The 22,609-nt window shown below is 43.3% G+C and overlaps 1 protein-coding gene across 9 annotated transcripts in view; it reads left to right on the top strand.

The window, feature by feature from the left end:
• The window catches only part of ephb3b (eph receptor B3b), a 61,368-nt gene that overhangs the window by 33,420 nt on the left and 5,339 nt on the right, over positions 1–22,609 (top strand). The window contains exons 3-15 of one of the 9 annotated variants that reach the window (XM_032525519.1): positions 311–983; positions 4,476–4,631; positions 5,573–5,908; positions 8,258–8,382; positions 9,045–9,207; positions 9,751–9,859; positions 11,416–11,468; positions 11,729–11,851; positions 13,955–14,202; positions 14,756–14,971; positions 16,099–16,248; positions 16,643–16,842; positions 21,389–21,544. In XM_032525519.1, the coding sequence (XP_032381410.1) occupies positions 311–983; positions 4,476–4,631; positions 5,573–5,908; positions 8,258–8,382; positions 9,045–9,207; positions 9,751–9,859; positions 11,416–11,468; positions 11,729–11,851; positions 13,955–14,202; positions 14,756–14,971; positions 16,099–16,248; positions 16,643–16,842; positions 21,389–21,544 (2,708 nt within the window). Of the gene's footprint in view, positions 1–310; positions 984–4,475; positions 4,632–5,572; positions 5,909–8,257; positions 8,395–9,044; positions 9,208–9,750; positions 9,860–11,415; positions 11,469–11,716; positions 11,936–13,954; positions 14,203–14,755; positions 14,972–16,098; positions 16,249–16,642; positions 16,843–21,388; positions 21,545–22,609 lie in introns of all 9 variants that reach the window. The other 8 variants (XM_032525513.1, XM_032525510.1, XM_032525514.1 and 5 more) reach the window with 8 other exon arrangements.

Raw genomic sequence — 22,609 nt, 5'->3', positions numbered from 1 at the left:
GCTTGACAAAGGCAAAGGACTGTAATTGAAAAAAAAAAAAACTCCCGAAAAAAAAAAGAGATTACCCTTTGCTTCTTTCTCTATAAGTCCTAACCTCTGCCCTGTTTCTTTCATTCTTTATCATGCAATGTGACTGAATGTAGCTCTTTAAGTTTTAATACAAGGTGTACAGAGATGGGTGAATGCTCTTCCCAGAATTTAGACAGACACAATGTCTTAGTACTTGTGGAACTGTATGAGTATCTGTCAATGATAAGAATATGCATTTACACCCACTGACTTGTTCCTTTCTTTTCTACTCGCTTTTCAGTGGGAAGAGGTGAGCGGCTACGATGATGCCATGAACCCCATCCGGACATACCAAGTCTGCAATGTACGTGAAGTCAACCAGAATAACTGGCTACGCAGTGACTTCATCCCACGAAAGGATGTGCTGCGTGTATATGTGGAGATGAAATTCACAGTGCGCGATTGCAACAGCATTCCCAACATCCCAGGTTCCTGCAAAGAGACCTTCAACCTCTTCTACTATGAGTCGGACTCAGACTCAGCCACAGCCACCAGCCCTTTCTGGATGGAGAACCCTTATGTGAAGGTTGACACCATTGCCCCAGATGAGAGCTTTTCCATGCTTGAGTCTGGACGTGTAAACACAAAAGTCAGAAGTTTTGGACCATTGTCCAAAGCCGGGTTTTACTTGGCCTTTCAGGACCTTGGTGCTTGCATGTCGCTCATCTCAGTGAGGGTCTTTTACAAGAAGTGCTCCACCACCATCGCCAACTTTGCCGTTTTCCCAGAGACAGCAACAGGGGCTGAGGCAACCTCTTTAGTCATTGCACCAGGAACTTGTGTCCCCAACGGCGTGGAGGTGTCTGTGCCATTGAAGCTTTATTGCAACGGAGACGGCGAGTGGATGGTTCCCGTAGGAGCCTGCACCTGCTCGTCTGGCTTTGAACCAGCCATGAAGGATACCCAATGTCAAGGTGAGTGTTTTCACAACAGATATTATGGCCAGTCCAGCATTTTATTACTCTGTGCTTGCCATGGTGGAATAATCTAGAGTTTAGTGAGACTTACTTCAACAAGTTTAAGCTCTATGTTATCTGCTGAACTGACCCAAAGCAAATCAATGAATCTATTTTGTAACTTATTCCGCAGTCTTACCCTTCTGGAAGATGGTGAAGGGGTTGGGGGGATTTCCCTATGGCGATCAATAATGTATCACATTATTACTGCTGAGAAAAGTTACATTTGCATTTTAGGCGTAGAGTATCTGATGGTTCTATGCAGGGTGAATTACAATGAGTGAGTAGTAAGGGGTCAAAGTCTTGCTCAAGGACGCTTCATCTGGCAAATGGCTGTTGTACACACACAATGATTGTTGGAGAGATTGAATCTGTATTGTTTTGGCTACAGGTTACAGCCTCTATCACTAGATTGTCCAGCTGCCCCCTTATTATGAGCCATTTATTTGCCTTGTACTCTTTGACACATTAATCCAATGATGACAAGGTAAAATAATACACACTAGATGACACTGTCAGCATGTGGCTGACCTCAGTTTTGCCTGGCAGCTGGTTGCTAAATAAATGGAAATGCAGGGGAGGCTGTCTGTTTCTGAGAGGCTCTATGATGGGTTCAGGTCTGATGGAAAACATGACAGGTTCACAGAGGTTGAGAGAAAGGTAAATTCAAACAGCAAGGTCTCGACTGGAATGGAGAGCAGGTGACAGCATGGAGGACAGGAAGGGTTGAATGGAAAATGTGTGCGTAGTGAGGAGTATGGGGGCGTAAAATTAGGCATAGGGTGCGGTGGACAAATGGAGACAGCAGAATGAGAGAGAGAGGGGGTGGCAGGGTTATTGATCAGCAAGGTTGATTGCGAGGCGTTTGTGCATGTATAGTTTGTGTGTGGTTGTGTTGGCCTGGGTTCAGAGGGCTCATTCTTCTCCGTATATTAGAGAGAGATAAAGCTGAGAAGACCTATAAGTTAAGTACCCGTATCGGTGTTCAGCCAGCGAGAGGGTGGCCTGCCAGCTTCTGGCAGACCCTAAATATGTGTGCTCACCTTTTGAAGGAGTGTGTATGTGTGAGAGAGAGCATAGTAAATCTAAAGCATGGTGTGTGTGTGGTTAAAAACTAATTTGTTTGCTCCTGGCAGCTCAAGGTTAAAGCCCTGGCTACTGGGTCCTGATAAAACGTACTCTAATCAAGCTTCACTGGAAACCACAGGGGATAAATCTCCCTCTCTTCTTCTCTTCTCACTTCACCTCTCCTCAGGTCCACTTTCCATATTCATTACTCATCATTTTTTTCACTGTGACTCTTTCTTTCTCTGCTTTTCTGTCCTCGTTACAACATGCAGCATCTCCTCTAGCTCGGCGGCCGTCTCTCCCCCATTCTCCATTCTAGCCTTTCCTGTCCTCTGAAGGCCGTTGCTCTCATTAATACACCACCAGAGTAACAGTAAGGGTGTCTGCATTAATATTAATCATTGGGCCTTTTTTTGCCTTTCCACTCATTTGCTGCACATTTTTCGACCCGCAATATTCTTTACTTTTTTCTTCATGCTCCTCACTTTCCAATTTCAGCATACATTCTAATCAGTTCCTTAAGCTCTATGTTCTGCATGAACATAGAGCTTAGGATAAGACACAGGGGAGTGGGGAAAGGGGAGAAAAAAAGCGCCTGCAGGATTAGCATTTTCTATGCCTCCACCTCTTCCACCTCTCCCTCCCTTTTTCTTTAGCCCCTTGTCTCTCTTTCTTCCTCATTCTTTAGCAGTTCCTCTAAGGGGGAAATTGATGAAAGGAAGATGATGACCCCTTTATACACTGGAAGTGATTGATCAGCACTTCCCTGAAAACAGAAGAAGCTTCATTTAATGGGAATGCTCCATCAACATCCTTCATTATGCCAACATGTTCAAAAACTAAAACTCTCATCCCCTGGGACTTGAGAAATTGCTTGTTGTTTATTTTATGTGAAATAAATGAACTTGTACGGGTCATGATACCATTTTGAAAAAGTTGCTCTTCCACCTGGTAAAATTTGAGGTCATATCTTATCTTTTTATCAAGCAGTACTTCCTGTTAGCCAGTGGTGTGGATGACTCTGATTAATGGTGGAAGAACAAATACACTCAGTGCTAATGTACACGGTGTAGTCAACCGTTGGGTTTGTGCTAATATTGAACTTTCAAAAAAACAAACAGGGAAACAGCAGGAGCAGGAAGTGGTCTGCTGTAGATTTTACCTCCAACCTTGGTTGTTTTCAACAGGGAGCGAAAAACAAATCCAGGAGCTACATTGATGATTATCATTCAGAGGGACAAACATAGCAGTGTGTCCTTGACGTTGACGAGCTAACGCACTAGTGGGTCAGCTAATCAACTGGCCCCTGTAAACTTTGCCTGTCTTACCTGCTCTCGTCTTTTTTTATTAAGCACTGCGGCAAACTCATTCATCTTTTAACGAGATAGTTTATCAAAGATATGGAGTCTGCCAAAGCGTTCTGGATCACAGTGCCGCTGTTAGTCTTTCCCTGCATGTCTGCAACTTATCACTTGAGTTATAAACTTCCAAGCAGTGGCTATGAATGGAAATAGGGCATTTACAAAGACCAGCAGCAGTCATCTGATTAACTAGGCTTCACCAATAGAGAACCAGTTCAGGTGAAATTATGTTGAAGGAAGTTGTGTCAAGGATAAAAGAATGCAAACAAAAGCTTCAAAATGCTGAGTTCATTGAAGTGACTTCTGGCCAGGATGGTTTGTGTGTGTGTGTGTGTGTGTGTGTGTGTGTGTGTGTGTGTGTGTGTGTGTATGCGTGCGTGCGTGTGTGTGTGCGTGCGTGTGCGCTTGCGTGTGCGTGTGTGAGCTTGAGCGTGTGTGTGTGTGTGTGTATCTTAGCAGTTTTGCACGGACTAATGTTTGTGTACACCTCAGCATGTGTGTCTCTCTGATTTTCTGTGTTCTATTTATATGCATTTGATAAAATACTGAATTCAGATAAAAGCACCATGCCAACATGTTGGCTCTGAAGTTCGCATATGTAATTTTGGTTGACAGTCTCATTGTGTGAGCATGGGTTGCGGCAAACAGATACATGCTGCTCAAATCTCCCTCTCCTTCCCCACTACAGTTTCATATTCCATATGGGAAAAAGGCAACATGTGGGCATGAAAACAATTCATGTGCATGTGCACACATGTAAATAAACAAACACATGCTAAACACATCAAATATATAATATAGTATAATATAGTATTTTCATTCCAGAATGAGAGTGGGCTACTGCAAAAATGTGAAAATGTAAAAATGTGACCCACACAAACATATATAATAAATAATAATAATATATAAGTGTAGCAAAAACAGTTTTACCCTAAATTGTTAAGTACAATCTGCACTATTACTTATAATACTTCTTTTTTAATACTTCTTATAATCTTTCTCTGTTCTCTTTTGCCATCAGCTTGCAGCCCTGGCACGTTCAAGTCCAAACAGGGAGACAGCTTCTGCTTGCCCTGTCCAGCCAACAGCCGCACCAGCTCAGGAGCATCCAGCGTTTGCTCCTGTCGAAATGGTTACTACCGCTCAGACACAGATTCTCCAGATTCCCCCTGTACCAGTAAGTAAAGACTGCTTTCAATTGACTAATAATTGAAATGAGACAATTGCATTCCTTTCTGAAAACCAGACAGAAATTGCTTATATACAAACGGTAATCAAATGTATTGATAGCCATAAAACAAACTTATGAAATGTGTGATGAATGTTCTCCCAAACTTCCTTTTTATTGTTCTCTCAATGGCTGATAAAACCCCCCAAAAGTACGTTCCCACCACAACAAATGGAAGGCAAACAAGTCTGCTTGCTTTCTAAACGTTCTCTGAAACGTTATCATCCAACCCCTCGCCCGCCTGACTCTCAGTACAGTCTGTTCTCGATGCTGCCATCCCTTTACAGACAGACAGTGGAGCAATTTTTCTTGTTGCAGTGCCTTCGTTAGGAGCAAACACGCACACTTAGGAGCTAATTCAGTCACTGGTGAAGAGAGAAGATCCTTTTTTCTGTTGCTGGGGTGTGGGGGGGGGATGGTTCTCCCACAGTGCAGTGAAAGATAAGGCTCCGGTAATTGGATAAGAATTGCCAAGGCTCTTGCAATAGTTTTTCTCGTTCGTCCCTAACAGCACTTCACACACAGACACACAGTGGAAATTAACATGCAAATCAAATTTGAACTCCTGTCCTCTTTTTTTTAAGAACTCTTGGAACAGACTGTTGTGATAGAAAAGAAATGTTCGAGTCAATGCATGAAAAACGTACCACAGCACAAGGATAATTCTTTGGTCATGAATTGTGTTGATAGCAGCTATGGAGTAATGAATGCATGTGTGTATAATGACATTTAAACTGTGTTTTACAATATGAATCTCTGTCTATTGTCAGTATGTCTCTGTACTGTCACTGAAACAAATTTCTTTACACCTATTGTGCATGGAGATTAAATTCTCTCTCATTCCAAATGTAGTTTCCTCATCTCATCTACGCTGTGCTTCCCTTTTGCAGCTATTCCTTCTGCACCACGCAGTGTCATCTCCAGTGTGAACGAAACCTCGCTCGTGCTGGAATGGAGCGATCCACGTGACTTGGGTGGCCGTGAAGACACCTTCTACAACGTCATTTGTAAGAAGTGCCTGCCTGAGCGAGGAATGTGCTCACGGTGTGACGACAACGTCGATATCTCGCCACGCCACTTGGGTCTGACCCAGCGCCGCGTTGCCGTCCGTAACCTACAAGCCCACACACAGTACAGCTTTGAAATCCAGGCAGTCAACGGTGTTTCCAACAAGAGCCCCTACTCACCTCAGTTCTCTGCAGTGAACATCACCACAAATCAGGCTGGTAGGTGAAACTGCAGCCTCATGGCTAGCTGTCAAAGATCCATATTGAACTTGTAGGTACTGCCAACTTTTAAAGTCTGGAAAAAGACACAAAAGAATGTCAGAGAATATGTTCTGCGCTTAAGAAGTAAAGATCAATTTCTTGTATGTATGTAGGAGTGTGTTACATATTTTTTTCCTTTGAACAGGGATTGAGAAGGAAGACATTCTTCTGAATGAGCTTAGAAAAGGGACCTTTTTCACACACCCACAGCATGCTCTGTACTAACACCGCTGCAAATAGCAATAGCGAGGCAGTGTGGATTCAAAGTGTTGAACCCTCAGTATTCTAGCTGCCCACTGCTTCCAACCCACCACTCCTACAGCCCACAGCAACAACAGTAACTAGGCCAATGTAGCAATCAGTGCTGAGATACATTTTTTTGTTTACGGAAGACTGAAACCCAGCTGATGTGACATTATGTACAGAATAATTTAGGATAGTAATGATAAGCTATTGAATGTGTTCCTAACACTGAGATATACTCTGTTAATGTCAGGGTCAATGATTTTGCATTATCATAGGTAGACAGGTATGTGGGTTGCTAAGTGGGCAGGCAAGTAGATTTTTGCAATTACCTAGAAATTTTGGTGCATTCAGTTTACCTTAAATGACCCTCAGCGCTGTTAAACTTGCTTTACGTGCTAGTTATTGTGGGTTGGTCTCTTTGTTGAGGTTTGCCAAGGGCTGCTCATTTGAGGCTCCGATGTGTTTAGTCGCTATGTTAAATTTGCCATATCTGCATACTTAAACACCAAGGATTAGCCCTTGCTTCTCCCCCATCCCCTCCATCGCCTCTCGCTTTCTCAATGGCCTTGTCCTTCTCACCTATAACCTTGTGTTCCTGCTCCTAAAAGATGCTTTAGGAATGCCTTCTGTTTGTGGGTCTAGGACCCAAAGACCCTAGAGGCCCCATCGTGACGGCCTCATTGTTTTACAAGGGGATGGGCACTGGGACCACTGTCTATCCTTGGGTGCTTGGGGTCAGTTGAGTGCAAAAAGAGAAGCGAAGGGAAAGGTGGGGGCAAGAGAGCATCAACTGTGATCAGATTATCCCCTAGTGTAGTCCAAAGACCATCCCTGCATGTGCATTCACCTTTTAAGAACCAAAATAAATACTAGGGTGGTGATAAGCCCCAGGGGCCACCTCCATGGTTACTTCAACGTCTTCTACCGGAGGAGGGCCCCTAATCCCCTGGCTAGGGGATCTGCCTAGGAAGCATTGTCTTCTGGGGGTGAAAGAGAGAGAGACGTGGTGGGCCTGGGTGGGGGGGAATGGAAGGTTTAGGGAGCAAAGAGGGTGAGTGAGAGAAACAGAAGGATGTCTGGCCATATACACAGGCAGCAGAGGGAGAAAGGAAATGCAAGGGGGAGGATTAAAGAACTAAAGGCTAGGGATAAAAAAGGAAGGGAGAGAGACTGAGAGCAGAGATGGAGGTCTAAACTGGAGAGGATAGGGGAAATGAAAGAATGTAGTTGTGTGTAGGAAAAAGTGAGGAACTTCCTTTTTGAAGAGAAGGCACAACTGGAGATTGACAGTTGAAGTTATAAAACTAAAGCAATGGAGTAGACTAAGAGGAGAGAGTGAGTCAGAGATACAGAACAAGCCTGACCTTAGAAAAGAGGACGAGAGACAGGGAGGCAGACAGAACTTAGCCATTAATAGGCCCATGTGAAAGAAGCATGAGAAGCTCAGGTGGGTGGAGTGCCAGTGTGTTTTATGGTTCTCTGTGCATGTCTCTCTGTGTGTGTCCACAGACCATTGCATGCACATCTATTTTTATGCACATTAGATATAAAATGTCTTTAAAGTGTGGCAATTGTATGCAATACAATGTATGCACAGTACATAGGCCTAATGCATAGGATTTCTTTATCTTAAAAAACGACAAAATTCTTCAAGAATTTGGAGCAGAAGTGCAGCAGTAGTTCAGCATGGATGCAGTTAACTTAAACGTGAAAAGTCTTCATCTGTATGTGTGGTTGCCCTTAAGCTTGCCCTCAGTTGGTGTGTGTTAGAGGAAACCTCATGTACCAGAGACTTATCCATCAGTTTTGCAGTTTGATTCTCTTGTCACAGGAGAATTAGACATCCCCTCTCCCTCCCAAAGTCAACTGAATTGAACAGAATTTGAACATTAGCGGGGAATGGTTCTGTATACTAATTATTGGCCAACACTTTTCACAAAGCCTGCAGTCTAAAACTTTGGATTTGGCCTTCTGTGAACATACAAAGGGCATAGAACTTGAAAAGACATAACATAGAAAACAATAAATAAAGCAGATTTTTATTTGTTTTGCCCTGTGTAGCTCCGTCTGCAGTGCCCACAGTTCACCTGATGGCGGCCACAGCGAGCACCATGAGCCTGTCCTGGCTGCCTCCAGAGAAACCCAACGGAATCATTCTGGATTATGAGATTAAGTACCATGAGAAGGTAAGCAGCAATGTAAGTCAACGCCTCTAATTCAATCCAATTTCATTGACTTGCATGGTCTCTGTTCCATCTGTGTTTCTGTAAATGTGGAAAACAATGCCTCTGCTGATAAACACATGGTTGCAGTGAGGCAAGTCACCATTTCCAATCTTAGCTTGTGTGATGATCCTCCCATACTTATTCCCCTCTTCCCATCCCTCTATCCCTCCTTTTTCTCTCTTTCTCTCCTCCCAATCCTTTCCCACATTTCTATTATGCTCTGCCCTTTTCTGTACCCCTAATTCCATTTCTCCCTCTTGCCCTCCCTCTTATCCTCCGTCCCCTCTCAATCCATGCATTAGAAAGTTTCTGTATTTTCCAGGGGCCTAGAGAGTAGGGTCTGCCTCAGGGGGAGCACAAAGGCACTCAGCGTATATCTGCTCTGTTTGTAGTCATGTCCTCCTCCCATTGAATTATCACACCCAGGCTACAATCTGTCTCTCTCCATTTCTCTCTTTCACTTTCGTCTCCATATACTTTTTTTCCCCGACCTGCATGGGTAGGTTGGCGTGTAAACGAGGTTAGTGCATCAGAGAGGGGATGATGATGAGTGGGACAGTACAGGGGGCTGCTACGTATTTTGTATTTTGTGTTTTCACCACTGACTGTCTTTGTCTCTGCAGGATCAGGGTGAGGCCATCGCCCATACCATGACTGCCCAACGGAGCAACGCCCGCATTGAAGGTCTCAAGGCTGGTACGCCTTATGTGATACAGGTCCGTGCCCGAACAGTGGCCGGTTATGGTCGTTACAGCAGCCCAGCCGACTTCAGCACCAACCTGCAAAGTATGTTACTCCCATACCTACTTTATTACCCAGGGATATATTGGATTATGTGTAGCATAACAGCAATACTTCTATAATAGGGCTGTGCGTATGCTTATGAACATAATGGAGGTTCAAAAACTTATAGAGCTAGAAGCTACTGGGCCTATTTTTCATGCGGAAATCCTTGTAGAGAAAAATACTTATGATTTGGTGAAAATCTACTATTTCCTAGCAATCAGTCAAGGTATCAGTCTCACTCCCCCACTCACTAAGCAGACAAAGAAAAATAACTGAATAGTCTATCTTACAGTCTTCAATAATGCATTGGTTGATCCCAGCTGGCTCTCCATTCTGCTAAACACAGCATTAGGAACACAAGGGCATGGTTACCTACGTAAGCATACAATTCTGAAGTGGCCGTGGGAAGCCTACAAGCCTATTTGTAAGAACTACGGCAGAGCACAGAGTGGCACAGTCTTTAGCTATATAAATGATTGTAGCGAGTGTGGGTGTATGGTTTTTCTTCCCTGAGTAACCACTTTTTCTCTTTGACCCCTAAAGGCGACCCTCCAAAGTCATGGCAGGAGCAACTGCCACTCATCGTGGGATCAGCCACCGCCACCTTGGTCTTCATCATTGCACTTGTGGTCATCGCTATCGTATGCCTCAGGTGAGAATATAACTCCTCCACCAGCCTCTCAAAAAGTCAGAACACGTGAAAGAATAGCATGTGTGTCCAAGCACGTCTACACTGACTTATTTATGACAGAATATGTTCAAACAGCAAGGTTTTATAGAAACATTTGTGGAAAATATTTTTCCTTCAAGTTGAAAAAAAACTGAGATTGCTTCAAATGTCAACTTTGTCTGCATGTCCTCCACACCACCCCAGAACAGTCTCAGTGGATTGCTGTGCCACCTGCGAGGCCACTGAATGCCAGATTAGCCTTCTGAATCTGTGAATAGTAAACAGCTTTGGCCAAAATGCTACTTTGCTCACTGGACACAGCAAGGCAGAGCAGCTGTTGGGCCTGATAGGCCTGTCCTCATGGCCTGACACTCAGAATCAACTGCACGTCTGCCTGACCACAAAGAACACAGATGCACTCCTGTCTGCTGGGTCCAATTGACTGGGAAGATGCAAGCAGCTGCTCACACCTTTTAAAAAGTCTGACAATGCATCAGCTGGGTTCTAACCACACTCGTTTATCCTTATACCAATCATTTGTCAAGCAGCAAATGCAGTGCATGTGTGTATTTATATGTGTGGATGGTTGGCACCCACCATTGGGTTCACTCCACAAGCCAGTTCAGCCATTGGCTGACAAGCGTGGGCATCGGTCACGCTAGACTGAATAACAATCGCCCTTGCTCCCCCACCTTTCCCTCTTGCATCTTCGCCCTCTTCTATTTTCCCATCACTACATTGTGTCTCTCTCAGGGTCTTGGCTTAGCCACTGCTCCGACTGTCACAGAAGGACAAAATAGTAATAATACAAAACATAGAGCTTTGGCATATTCCGGAACCAAATTAGAATTTGAAATAAGATGCAAATCAGCATAGGGTATTATTGCCTTGGTTACTGGTTAGACAACAAAGGAAGCACATTAACATGTAATTTCAACAACCCAGCCCCCTCGCTCTGTCATCCTCGTTGTGCACACCCCCTTCCCTACGGTGCAGAAGGGACATGTGCAGGAAGATGATGGTTCTATGGGTAAAAGAGAAAAAGAGAGAAGAGAAATTGTGAAAATGGAAAGAGAGAAAGACAGCAAGAGAGCAAGTCCATGAAGACAAAATAAGAGGCAGATTAAATTGAAATGAACAATGTGATGTCTGAAGGGCGAGAAAGACGAGACAGCTGAGCTTGCTGTTTAAATTTGCTTTTGTCTCGGCTGCTCATTTTGGGGGTACCGAGAGTGCATGGCTTTCACTTGCTGCTTCAGACAATGGTACGATATCTTTTTGTTAAAAGTCATGTTACAGTCCCCAAGTCTGAATCATTTTACCACAAGGCATTGATCCAATCTTTATCTGCATTATATCCCCTGCTTCCAGTGCAAAAAGGCAAAGAATTTTCCCCAAGCCACAACGTAGCGTGGCTTCATCTCCGCAGACATTATTAAGGATCTGTTTTCTCCTCCCGCCTTTGTTCCTTTTTGGTATTTGCACCCTGCTGTGTGGAGTGCATGTGACTCAGTTTGTGTTTTGATGTTTTTCAACAGAAAGCAGAGAACTGGCTCAGAGTCGGAATACACAGAAAAATTGCAGCAGTACAGTAAGTCTCTTTGCTGAGATGCCCCTCCTTTTTGCATTATTCACATTCTACATTTCAACGGCATCATTCCTATACTTATGCTCAGTCATTCTTGCTTAGCAATGACTGTCCATCCCCAACCACTAAAGAATATGATCTTATGATCTTGCTTTGATATATACTTGGATGATAAAGAATATGTTTATAGAACTTCATAGTGTTGAAATTTAGCTTGACGCCATAAATTCACTTTCCTGTTCTTGCCACTGAATCCCCTATAGTAACGCCGGGAATGAAAGTCTACATTGACCCCTTCACCTATGAGGACCCCAACGAGGCTGTGCGCGAGTTTGCCAAGGAGATCGACGTCTCCTGCGTGAAGATCGAGGAGGTCATTGGCGCAGGTAACCCACCAAAGCTCCTGAGCTACAGGGGGAAGACTGCTAGTCACCTCCAGGCCATACCGTTAGAGGACTTCACACCAAGCGGTACTTTCACTCAATTCATCGCTAACCCTCTCCTTACTCCCTCCCCTCCCACACTCGCCATCTCTTAGGAACCCTTTTCCTGTATTACAGATGTCTCCAGCACTGTTTTAAAGTATTACAAGCTACAATATGCCCTCTTAAAGTTAGCGTCACTCACAGTCCTAGCACCCTTATGTTGTTTACCATGCCATGTGCATTTAGGTTAGCTGTAATACCTTTATGTGTGGTGGATTATCATTTCACCCGTGTTCTTAAAATGGAGCCCAATCCTGGAATGAAAGAGATGCTTTCTAAATTTCTATTCAAAACGATTAAAAAATATTAATGATTCTAAGTGAAGCAGATTTTGCACGATGCAAGACTACAGCCCCATACAGACAGGATGTATTTCTCTAGGGGAGTTAATCCTGTCCGAGCGCATGTATATCTCATATCTCTTCCAGTATTAATTACATCCCTATTCTTTTTTGGCACATTTATTGGCCCCCCATTTATTTCACGTCCTGTACAGATAGACATGCTATGTGTTTAAATTTAACTCTTGAGTATTTGCACATGAATTTACCAGTTTCCCATTTTTGAGTTTCAAACACCGGCTTTTGATTTCTGCGAGGTTTAATGAAAGAATTTTACACAAACCCGTTACTTGGTTACTGACATACTGTGTCGTACTGTTATTGGAAGCTGATCTGACCCTACCGGCTTATCAAATAGTTTATGTCCACCTTACATTACATTGTTTTATACATAGTAGCCTGAGTATGCCTGGGGTTGTACAAAGCAATTCCTGTTACCAAGGTGCATTGCTAATATTTATCTCCCACACCCCCCTGAAATATTTATTCCGTCTGGATGGGGCATACGATATTACAATGTTTCTTCTCCAGGATTGGCCGTCCCTCACCCTGCCCTCTTTTAAAGTGTCTATAGAATATCTTTACTAAAGGATGCTTCTACTGGATCACTAAATTTAACCCCCTGTCCTGGCATTATGTGGTTGTTCCCCCACCTTTTAGAACCCCTCTCTAACACTTGATGTTGTAGATAGTAAAATATTTTATGTATTTAATATACTTGATAGTAATATCTCTGCTCAAAAGCTGCAGGACTGTGCCGATTGAGGTTGAGTTTTTCTTAGCATTGTATCTGAACCAAAATGGAGGACGTGATGTCAGAGATGGGAGTCCTTACTACTGCTTCTGCTACTACCATTACTACTGCTACTGCTACTGCTACTGCTACGACAGCTCTTCTACTTCTGAGGCTACCACTTGAAACCCGTCGCTTCCCAGCATTCGCCTTAAAAGTGACAAACCCTCAAACCCTGTCTTCCCTGTCCCCCTCCTCTCCCCTCCCCTTTCCTCAATCCATCCCTCCATTCCTCCATCCCTGACCCTCTCTCCCCTGACTTCCCCCACATCGCTGCATTCACCTTGTTTCTCTTGCACTCTTGCACACATTTGGTGTAGACTCTAATCGAAAAGCATCCACCACCTCAAGAACCCCCAAGCTTCTGACTCCACCTAGCTCCTCCTCCTGTCCCCGCTTCTACAGCCACCATGAAGTTTAGCACCCCACCCACTCCGATCCTTGCCCCATTCCACCTCTGTCCCCCTCAGCTCCTCAAACACTGTCACCCTGCTTTGCCCATTTGTTTTATATTGTAACATGCGTTTTTTTCAACTCTACATCTTGTCACATTTCGCCATCATGCCTCACACTCACCATGCTGTTTCTTTTAATCTGTAGCTTAACAGCACACAGTCATTGTATGCTCCCCCATCACCACCATCCCTTGACACTGGCCTAGAGTCCTGGCTTCTCTTGCAGTTCCCCTTGTCCCACCTGCTACCCTCCTGGCTCCTTGGTTCTAACCAGTTAACTGTCCCCTCTCCCCTCTTTTCCCCCACTCTCCTCCACTCTTCCCTGATGCCTCTCTACCCTCCCTCCCTCTTTCTCTCTCACTCCTTCAATTCCTCTTTCTCCGTTTCTCTGACTGGCTCACGTGGGCTCTCGCAGGAGAGTTCGGGGAGGTGTGTCGCGGTCGCCTCAAGCTACCTGGGCGCCGGGAGATCATCGTAGCCATCAAGACTCTCAAGGTGGGCTACACTGACCGCCAGAGGCGAGACTTCCTGTCTGAGGCTTCTATCATGGGCCAGTTCGACCACCCCAACATTATCCGTCTGGAAGGTGTGGTCACCAAGAGTCGGCCAGTGATGATTGTGACAGAGTTCATGGAGAATGGAGCCCTGGACTCTTTCCTAAGGGTGAGAAGGAGAAAAATGGCAGACAGAAACACATTACACACAAAAATAGATATAATAATAGCTTCTCCCTATAAAACATGTATGTGTGATTTTATCAATAATGCAACACTAAGCCCACAAAAAATCTGCTTGATCTTGCTTTTAGTTATCTCACTTTCTTCTAAGCCATAAAGGGTCTTCTTAAGCTCTGCTGCAGAGCCCACAATGGTTATCTGACAAATGCTGCATTCGGGTGATTGGTGACATTTACAAAGAGCTCAGTCTACAATGAATCACTGCTTCAAAGTCACATCATACATTGTCTGCCAGGGAAAGGGGAAGGGAGGAATGTAGGATGGATAGGTATAAGAGAGTAGAAAAACAGTTACAGTGTGAAGTTATAGGAGACAAAACATGTAGGCAAGAGGAAACATGCAAAGAACAATCTGTAAGAGACATTGGAAAAAGAAAGTCAGGTAGGACAGATACAGGTAAAAAGGAGATTTCCCTTTAAACATGCAACCTTGAGCTACAATCCAATCTTTCCTTGTCATTCTCTCTTTTCCTTTGCCAGCTCAATGACGGACAGTTCACAGTGATCCAGCTGGTTGGCATGCTGCGTGGCATCGCAGCAGGCATGAAGTACCTGTCAGACATGAACTACGTGCACAGAGACCTGGCTGCCCGTAACATCTTGGTCAACAGTAATCTGGTGTGTAAGGTGTCTGATTTCGGCCTATCTCGTTTCCTCGAGGATGACTCTACAGACCCCACCTACACCAGCTCCTTGGTGAGTCAGAGTAGAAGTGTGTGTATGTGTTTGTGTGTGTGTATATTAATGTTTGAAAGCAATGTTTAAAGGTGCTACATGTACTGTAACATTGTAACATCAATACTTCACCATTATGCTAATTCTAGTCCTCTTTACAAATGAATCCATAGCATTGCCAAGTATGAGTGTATTTAAATAGAGTATGTTCCCACATGCCCATTATGGGTAGACGGAGACTTTCTTTTTCACTGTGGTGGCAGGTTCAGGTCGTAAAGACAACAGTTAGGGTTAGGAGAAACAATGGATTACAAAACATATATATTGCAGCTAAATTAATGTTTCAGTCACAAAAGTACCTCAAAAGGGCAGAATTGTTATGGTGGCTATGGTTTTATCTGGACATGTTGCTGTGTAATTCTACTAAAGCTGTAGCACATTGCAAGACATTTTGTAAGATACTTAGCCGAAAAATTACTCGAATGTTTGATGTATAAGCTCAATTCTCGCTCTGATTCTCACATCTCACAAATAAGTAAAATTGGCAAAGCAGGTCAAGGCACATAGGATAGGGTCCTTAGAGATTGAGCATAATTGTACTAAATGAGCGTGAGCTCTAGTACAAAGATAGGCAGCATCCTTTGGCCTGTATACAGAAGTCTAGTTTGTGTTGGTCTTTTGACTGATCAAAACATGAAAAGGGCAACTCATCTAAAGCCTTCTGAGTTTGTTACAATGGCAAGTCACTTAGTGACAGGAAGCAGTAGTGTTAATAAGGAAGTGTGTTCTTAACTTTGAGAGACAGTGGTAGTATGAAATACCAATCACCTCGCCTACAGTTCAGTTTGTCTGGTAGTTATGAAAGGATTCTATGATGGTGATATATCAATGTTAAATACAGTTTGTAGCACATTAAATATTCTTCTGGCTTCACGTGTTTGTGTCATTTTCTGTAACTGTGTTGTTACTAACCGTTTGTGTATGTGTGTGTTTGGGTTCTACAGCATGCACCCATGTGTTGTGCATCAACACTTCCCTTAGACTGTGTTTTTCTCACCCTCTCTTTCCCTCTTGTATGTGTGTGATTCTGTGTTTGTGCTCCATCCCTCCAGTATTTCATGCTCACCTACTCATTCGCATATCCACAGGGAGGGAAAATTCCCATTCGCTGGACGGCTCCCGAGGCAATTGCCTACAGGAAGTTCACCTCGGCAAGTGATGTGTGGAGCTACGGCATCGTAATGTGGGAAGTGATGTCGTATGGCGAGCGGCCATACTGGGACATGAGCAATCAAGATGTAAGCTGAAATGAGGATTTTGTTGAATTTAATAATTTGTAAGCACAGGCATTCTGTTGAAATATGCAGCATTAAACAGTAGCCTTTTGCCCTAGAAAATATAAATGTACATATAAAAAACACTTCTCCCATCATTGTTTAAAAGCCATTCTCTCCCTACATACCCGCCCACAACTACCACTCTGATCTTTCTATGGCCCTTATTGCTATGCATTTCCTAAAGCTTTTTTACTCTTTATCTTTGACTCTTCCATCATTTCCCTCATTCATCCTCTTCTGTCCCCCCTCACTTGCTATTTTCATCGACCCATCTCTCTCCTTGTGTTCCGTTCTCCTTCAACACCGTACTCAGTGATTAGAAGTAATTGTGATTTCTCTGTCATCCTTTCCTCAGGTGATAAATGCTGTGGAGCAGGATTATCGACTGCCTCCACCCATGGACTGCCCCACAGCCCTGCACCAGCTCATGTTGGACTGCTGGGTCAAAGAGAGGAACCTGCGACCCAAATTCACCCAGATTGTGGCCACGCTGGATAAGCTTATCCGCAATGCTGCCAGCCTTAAGGTGGTCACCAACAGCACACAGTCTACTGGGTAAGTTGTGATATTTTAATATAAAAGTATGTTGGTCACATTTAGTAAACACAAAAACAGTTAACGCAAATGTCGTTTCTTGTGTAGGCTCGGTGAAGCCTGTGATTATAGAAATAGAATAACTGTGATGCTGTTTCTCTGAGTTTCTCTGGAGGTCCTTGTTGAGTTTTATTAGGTGCATTAGTGATCTTTATAAAAAGCAATAAAAAATCATTATGGTCAATGCATCTTGGATATTAGTGCTGATTGCTTTCTAAAATATTTCTATGGTTTTCTTTGGTCATATGTTGAGGAGACCTGCTGGGCTCTTGTGATGGACGACAGTAATAGGGCCTTAGTTTATTGAATCAAGTCACTTGACTTTTCAGTAGTGAGAGTACTACTGGCCAAGCCATTTCATTTGCAGCTGAGCCAGAGCAACCGCAATAATGATTTCCACTGTGCAAATATTCTTTTTCCAAATTGATACTGTGTTTGTGAGTTACTCTGACTCAGCTGTAACAATATCTTAACTCCTGTAAAGTGCATATTTCTTCCAATACAACTCTTTAGTTCTCACAAATGCCGCCTGGGCCATTATGCAAATACAAATTACAATTGCTCAATAGACAGCCCTTACAGCAACTTGTAACTGGGAGCTCAATCAATGATGTCACAGCTACATTTAGCTGCACTACCTTCCTCCGCAACCTGTTTCTTGGAAAGAATTTGGAAGATAGAAGGTGGCAGAGTTGGAGCCATAGGGAGGAAGATGACCTACCTATCTGTCCCTGCATCAGGGTCTTTCTGTCTTGAGGGAGGGCTACAGACAATCCTGGTTTAGGCTCATGGGGGAAACCAGGGTCTCGGTTGGCCACCGGAGTGACGTTCTTAGAAGATTAAGCTTGCGGTTAATTAGCTCGATTAAGACGATGCAAAAAAGAGATGGGAGCGCCTTTTAATTAGCCACTAACGAGATTTAAAACGGGCCAGTGGAGAGGTGGCCTCCTGCCGACAAAGAAAAAAAGGGAGGAGTGAGAGATGATAGCGCCGTCCTGGTCGGCATTGAAGGGTGGCTGTGGGTTAGCTAACACTGCCTGGGATCAAAGTCCTTTGGCTGTGTGTGTCATGTGTACTTGACATGAATGCATATTGCATTGAAGGTGTGAAGTGGAATGAGCAACTGAGTTGTGTTGATGTTAGGTTTCCGGCACTAGTGCCATGAGTCACATCTGTGTTTTTATTTAAGTAAATGCAGAAATTCACACTCTCTAAACTTCTTAAAAACATACATAACCATTTGCGACTGTAAACCACTTTGAATTTAGGCTTTAGGCCTGTAACTGTTTTACTAGCTAGCTTTCGATATGGCCCTTCTTTCCTGCTGTGTTTCGGCTTGTGGCCCACATGTGGCCACAATGGCTTGGACCCTTTTGAAGCAAACTTTAGAGGAGGATGACTAACAATACTCCATTAAGAGAAGCCAGAGTCTGGCGTTAACAACGGCTCGAGGCCTTGAGCTCCGAAGCACAGGCCTTATTAAAAATCACTCCATCTTCACCACTCAATGGAGCCTCTGTATTACTGTTATTAACTCCCCCTCCATGTCTTTTCTCTTTTCTCCCTCTTTCTCTCTCCATTCCTCTTTTAATTGTTAATGAATCTAATGCCATCAAAAAGGATGACAGGGATCAACAGAGCAGAGAGGAGGGGAGACAGTGGCACTCTTTATCTTTGCCTGCTCCCTCATCTGATTCTCTTCCTTCAGCTCCCCGCACCTCCCTGCCCCAGCCCCCACCCCCCACTCCGCCTCCTCTCTTGTTCATCCGCTCCACTTCTCTCTGAGTTGTAGCACAGTTTTATTAAAACTCCCAAGGTGGCCTCTCTATCTACAGCATTGATCAGCACAAAGGGTTAGGTTCTTCTTTAGAAAGGCCCTTTTGGGCTATCAACAGGTGTGCAGAAACATGCAAAACACACTCAAACACATTTTCAGGATCACACACACACACACACACACACACACACACACACACACACACACACACAGGTTTGTGAGTCACTCCTTCCATGTATTGCCAGGGTCCACAGGGTTATGAGTCAACCATGCATACATGTAAAAGACAACTGTGTTTACATTCCACGGACATTTCTTTATTGTCATGAAGCATTTTCCCACAATGTTATTCCACCTCTGAATGGTGTTACCTTTTTGTGTGTTCAACCTTGGATGATGTTCCAGTAAGAACAAATGCATACATCTTCAAACACATCCTGAGACAATGTACTATAAAGCATAGGGCTAACAACCGACTAGTTAAGCTCATGTTTATCTGATTTGAGCTGACCAGGAAAAACTGCAGGAAATCCAATCTTCTCAGATCAGATTTAAACCACATTGGTATGCAGTAGCGAATCGTTACTCTTGAACCTTGGCCCTCTGACCCCCCTTCCCTCGCTGGGGGAAAAAAAGCAAACTACCAGCCTCTCATTGTGTCCTCTCTTTTAGTACTGCAAATGTTAGTTATGACAATTCCAGTCCCGAAACAAAAATGGACCGAATATGCCAGTCTATCCTTAGCAATGCAGCAAGCAAACAGCATAGAGAGAGTGAGTAGTATCACCAACAACAAAAAAACAGCTGATTACTTAAGCAAAATGCTCCTTACAAATAATTGCATCATCACACAAGCTGTGTGTGCAATTTAGCAGAATATGGTGACACCGGGTATGGGTTCAAAATGCATGACAGCCACCCGCTCCTACCACACAAAACCAACTAAATTTCATATAAACCTATACCATGGTGGCTACACATTATGTCAGTGTACACACAGCCAAGTAATCCACTAGCAAAAGACACTTCAGAACTGTGGATAGTGAACAGTGAGCATGGCCTTTTAGAACCCACCACCACAAACAAGCAATATTGTTACTACATTTTTAGATTGGCATAGTGGCCTTTCAAATATATATATATGCGTGTTATGTTTTATTTGAATAAAAAACAGTCACAGAGTTACAGTAAATGCACAATGTTGGTAAATTTACAGATTGATTGATAATTCAGGATGGTGACCATTTTCCCAAATAAACCGTATTTTACCCTGAAGTTGAAACGTCTCTCAAAAGCCTTGGTTTTCGGCACCAAATTAAGATCTGGTGTAGGCCTTTCTTTGCCAGTTAACTACAACTATCTTTTAAAAGTTCATCTTAAAATTGGCATCACTCCTACCCTGCCATCACTGTCTTAAGCAGCTGATACCCTAGAGACAACCCCCCCTTATGTAGTCATGTCATTTAAATTATTTAAATATATTTTTTGCTCCTCTTGCATGCTGTGATCGCAAAATCATAATTACAGTTTTTTGTTTTTTTAATTGCCATAGAGGATGTAATTGTTGTTCAATATCTAGCTATGTTTGTTAAATGCTAACTACTGAAAAAAACGAAATAAAATTACATTAAAAAAAGTTAATCTTAAAAACGGCCTGGAAAATACATTTTCAACAATGTCCTCCTCATCAGCTGTAACGTGTTTACTCCTGTCTTCCATCGTTAACCAACAGGCTAGGAAGCTAAATTATCAGCGGTGCTCATGAAAGAATAGGTTGTGATAGCTTGTGATTCGTGTCCCCCCACAGCTGGTGGAAGTTGTCATAGAGTTAGCAATAACAAAGCCCACCCATTTAGAATGAAGACATAAATGAATTTGACCGTCATTTTAAAGTAGTCTCTCATTCAAAACTATTTCTTGGCCTTTGGACATTTATACCTGGACCACCAATCACAGAGCTGAAAGAATAACATCTTCTTCCCAGCAACTGGGGCAGGGGCAGCAAAATTAATTTAACCCTTCGCATTCTAACACAAACTAAATAGGCAGGTTTAAAGGGTTTATTTCCCCAAACACGTGTTTAAAAGTTTACATTGTCAAAATATGTATTGATAAAACATCATTCTTTGGGCTTTCTTAGGCCCTCTCTGAGTGCCTAGAGGGCCCTGACAGTTTGTACAGTAAGTGGTGCAACTCCATACAACCACTCGGATTGAATTTCATGTGGGTTATTTCTGTTTTGTCAGTTCCCACAACAACAGTGACATCTCACTGCAACATGAAGAACACGATTCAGCAAACACAAAGAGAGCTAAACAGATCTTTCCAGGGTCTGGTTCCTTGTAAATTTCAATGCGCGTAGTCATCATTCAAGACCAGATTTGACAATCTGCTCTATGAACATACACCACCTTGCCTCACCAGCTGCAGCGCCAGCATCCACCACCCACCAACCACCACCCACCAACCACCACCCAAACCTCCAGCCAGTCTCTCCATAGTCATAAAAGTGACCCCCCTAACCACCCCCTGCACACAACTCCTTACATGTGGAGAAGAGGACAGGGGAGGGTAGAAGAAAGGAGGAGAGGTGGAGAAATGGAGAGGTGGCGCTCAGCGGTGGGCGTTTGGGGGTGAGGTTGGCCGGTTGAGGCAGTAGAGTGACGACCTAAACCCTCTCTCTCTCTCTGTTTCTCTTTCTCCCTCCTCCCTCCCCTCTCCCCAATGTAGGGTATCCCAGCCCTTGCTTGACCGCTGTGTGCCAGACTATACCACTTTCACCACTGTGGGGGACTGGCTGGACGCCATCAAGATGAGCCGCTACCGTGACAACTTTGTCAACGCTGGATTTGCTTCCTTTGACCTGGTGGCCCAGATGACAGCAGAGTGAGTGGACAGGGAGTGGATTCAGCTAATCAGGCCTAGAGTTATTGACTGAGTTGGAAAGTCAAACTAGTGTTGTATAGATTGACCTTGAGGGAATAGAAATAGTCTCAAGACTAAATTAAACATGAAAAGATGTGGAAATGAGGCTCTGATTTGGCTCAGACAAGAAATTAATACATGAGAACAGACCTGAAGAATAAAAAAAACACATTCAACTGTGGTACATAAGCGTACCTTTCATAAGTATGTTTGTTGTGCTATCAAGATAAATCATACTTTGAAGACATACAGTAACACATTTTACACTGTTATGCGTCCCAGTATTTATGTACACGTGGTAGTGTATAAAGAAAACTAGTTTAAAAAAGGACAATGGGACATTTACTGGCAACACAACTTGCCAAGAGACAAGAGAGAGAGAGAAAGAGAGATTAAGTAGTACAAAAATGGGTAAAACACAAGATCCTCTACGCTTTTCCTCTAATTTGGTATGCAATTGACCAATCAGGATAGGTTTGCTGTTGAATGGGGAGGCTTATGTAATCTGGAGGTTAATAGTTTGCTTCAGAAGACAACAAATCTGAAACACAATTGACAAATACTTAATTTAACAGTGTAGTACAATTTTTAACCAAACACCCGTTGCTGCTTTCTTAACTATGATCTCCAGTTTACCTTGACGGGTCACCCACCTTCTGCCATGTGTACAAACCGGAAATTATGTAATGGAAGTCATGGAAATTGACGGCTAGTGATGATCAAATAAATGAATTAGGATTATAATGATAAATAAATTATCCTCATTAGTTACATAATAGGCAACGGAGGTGGGGGTAATTTGTTTCAATTTGAACAGGCTGACAGGTGTGGTGTACTGGGGCTCTCTGTTGTCCTTAATGGCCAGTAATTCCTCTAATGTTGCCCATTTATTATCATTTCATCCTCCATCGCTACACTGATGGGGATGGCGAAATATGAAAAAACAAAAAGAAGCACTATTTATTTGTGTGAAATTGTGGTAATGTTCCCTTATTTGGCTTTTGTGTGTGTGTGTGTGTGTGTGTG

Source organism: Etheostoma spectabile, chromosome 9 (genome assembly GCF_008692095.1).
Source record: "Etheostoma spectabile isolate EspeVRDwgs_2016 chromosome 9, UIUC_Espe_1.0, whole genome shotgun sequence".
Taxonomy (NCBI): domain Eukaryota; kingdom Metazoa; phylum Chordata; class Actinopteri; order Perciformes; family Percidae; genus Etheostoma; species Etheostoma spectabile.
The sequence above is the reverse complement of the archived record's forward strand: the minus strand, read 5'-3'. Positions and strand labels throughout refer to the sequence as shown.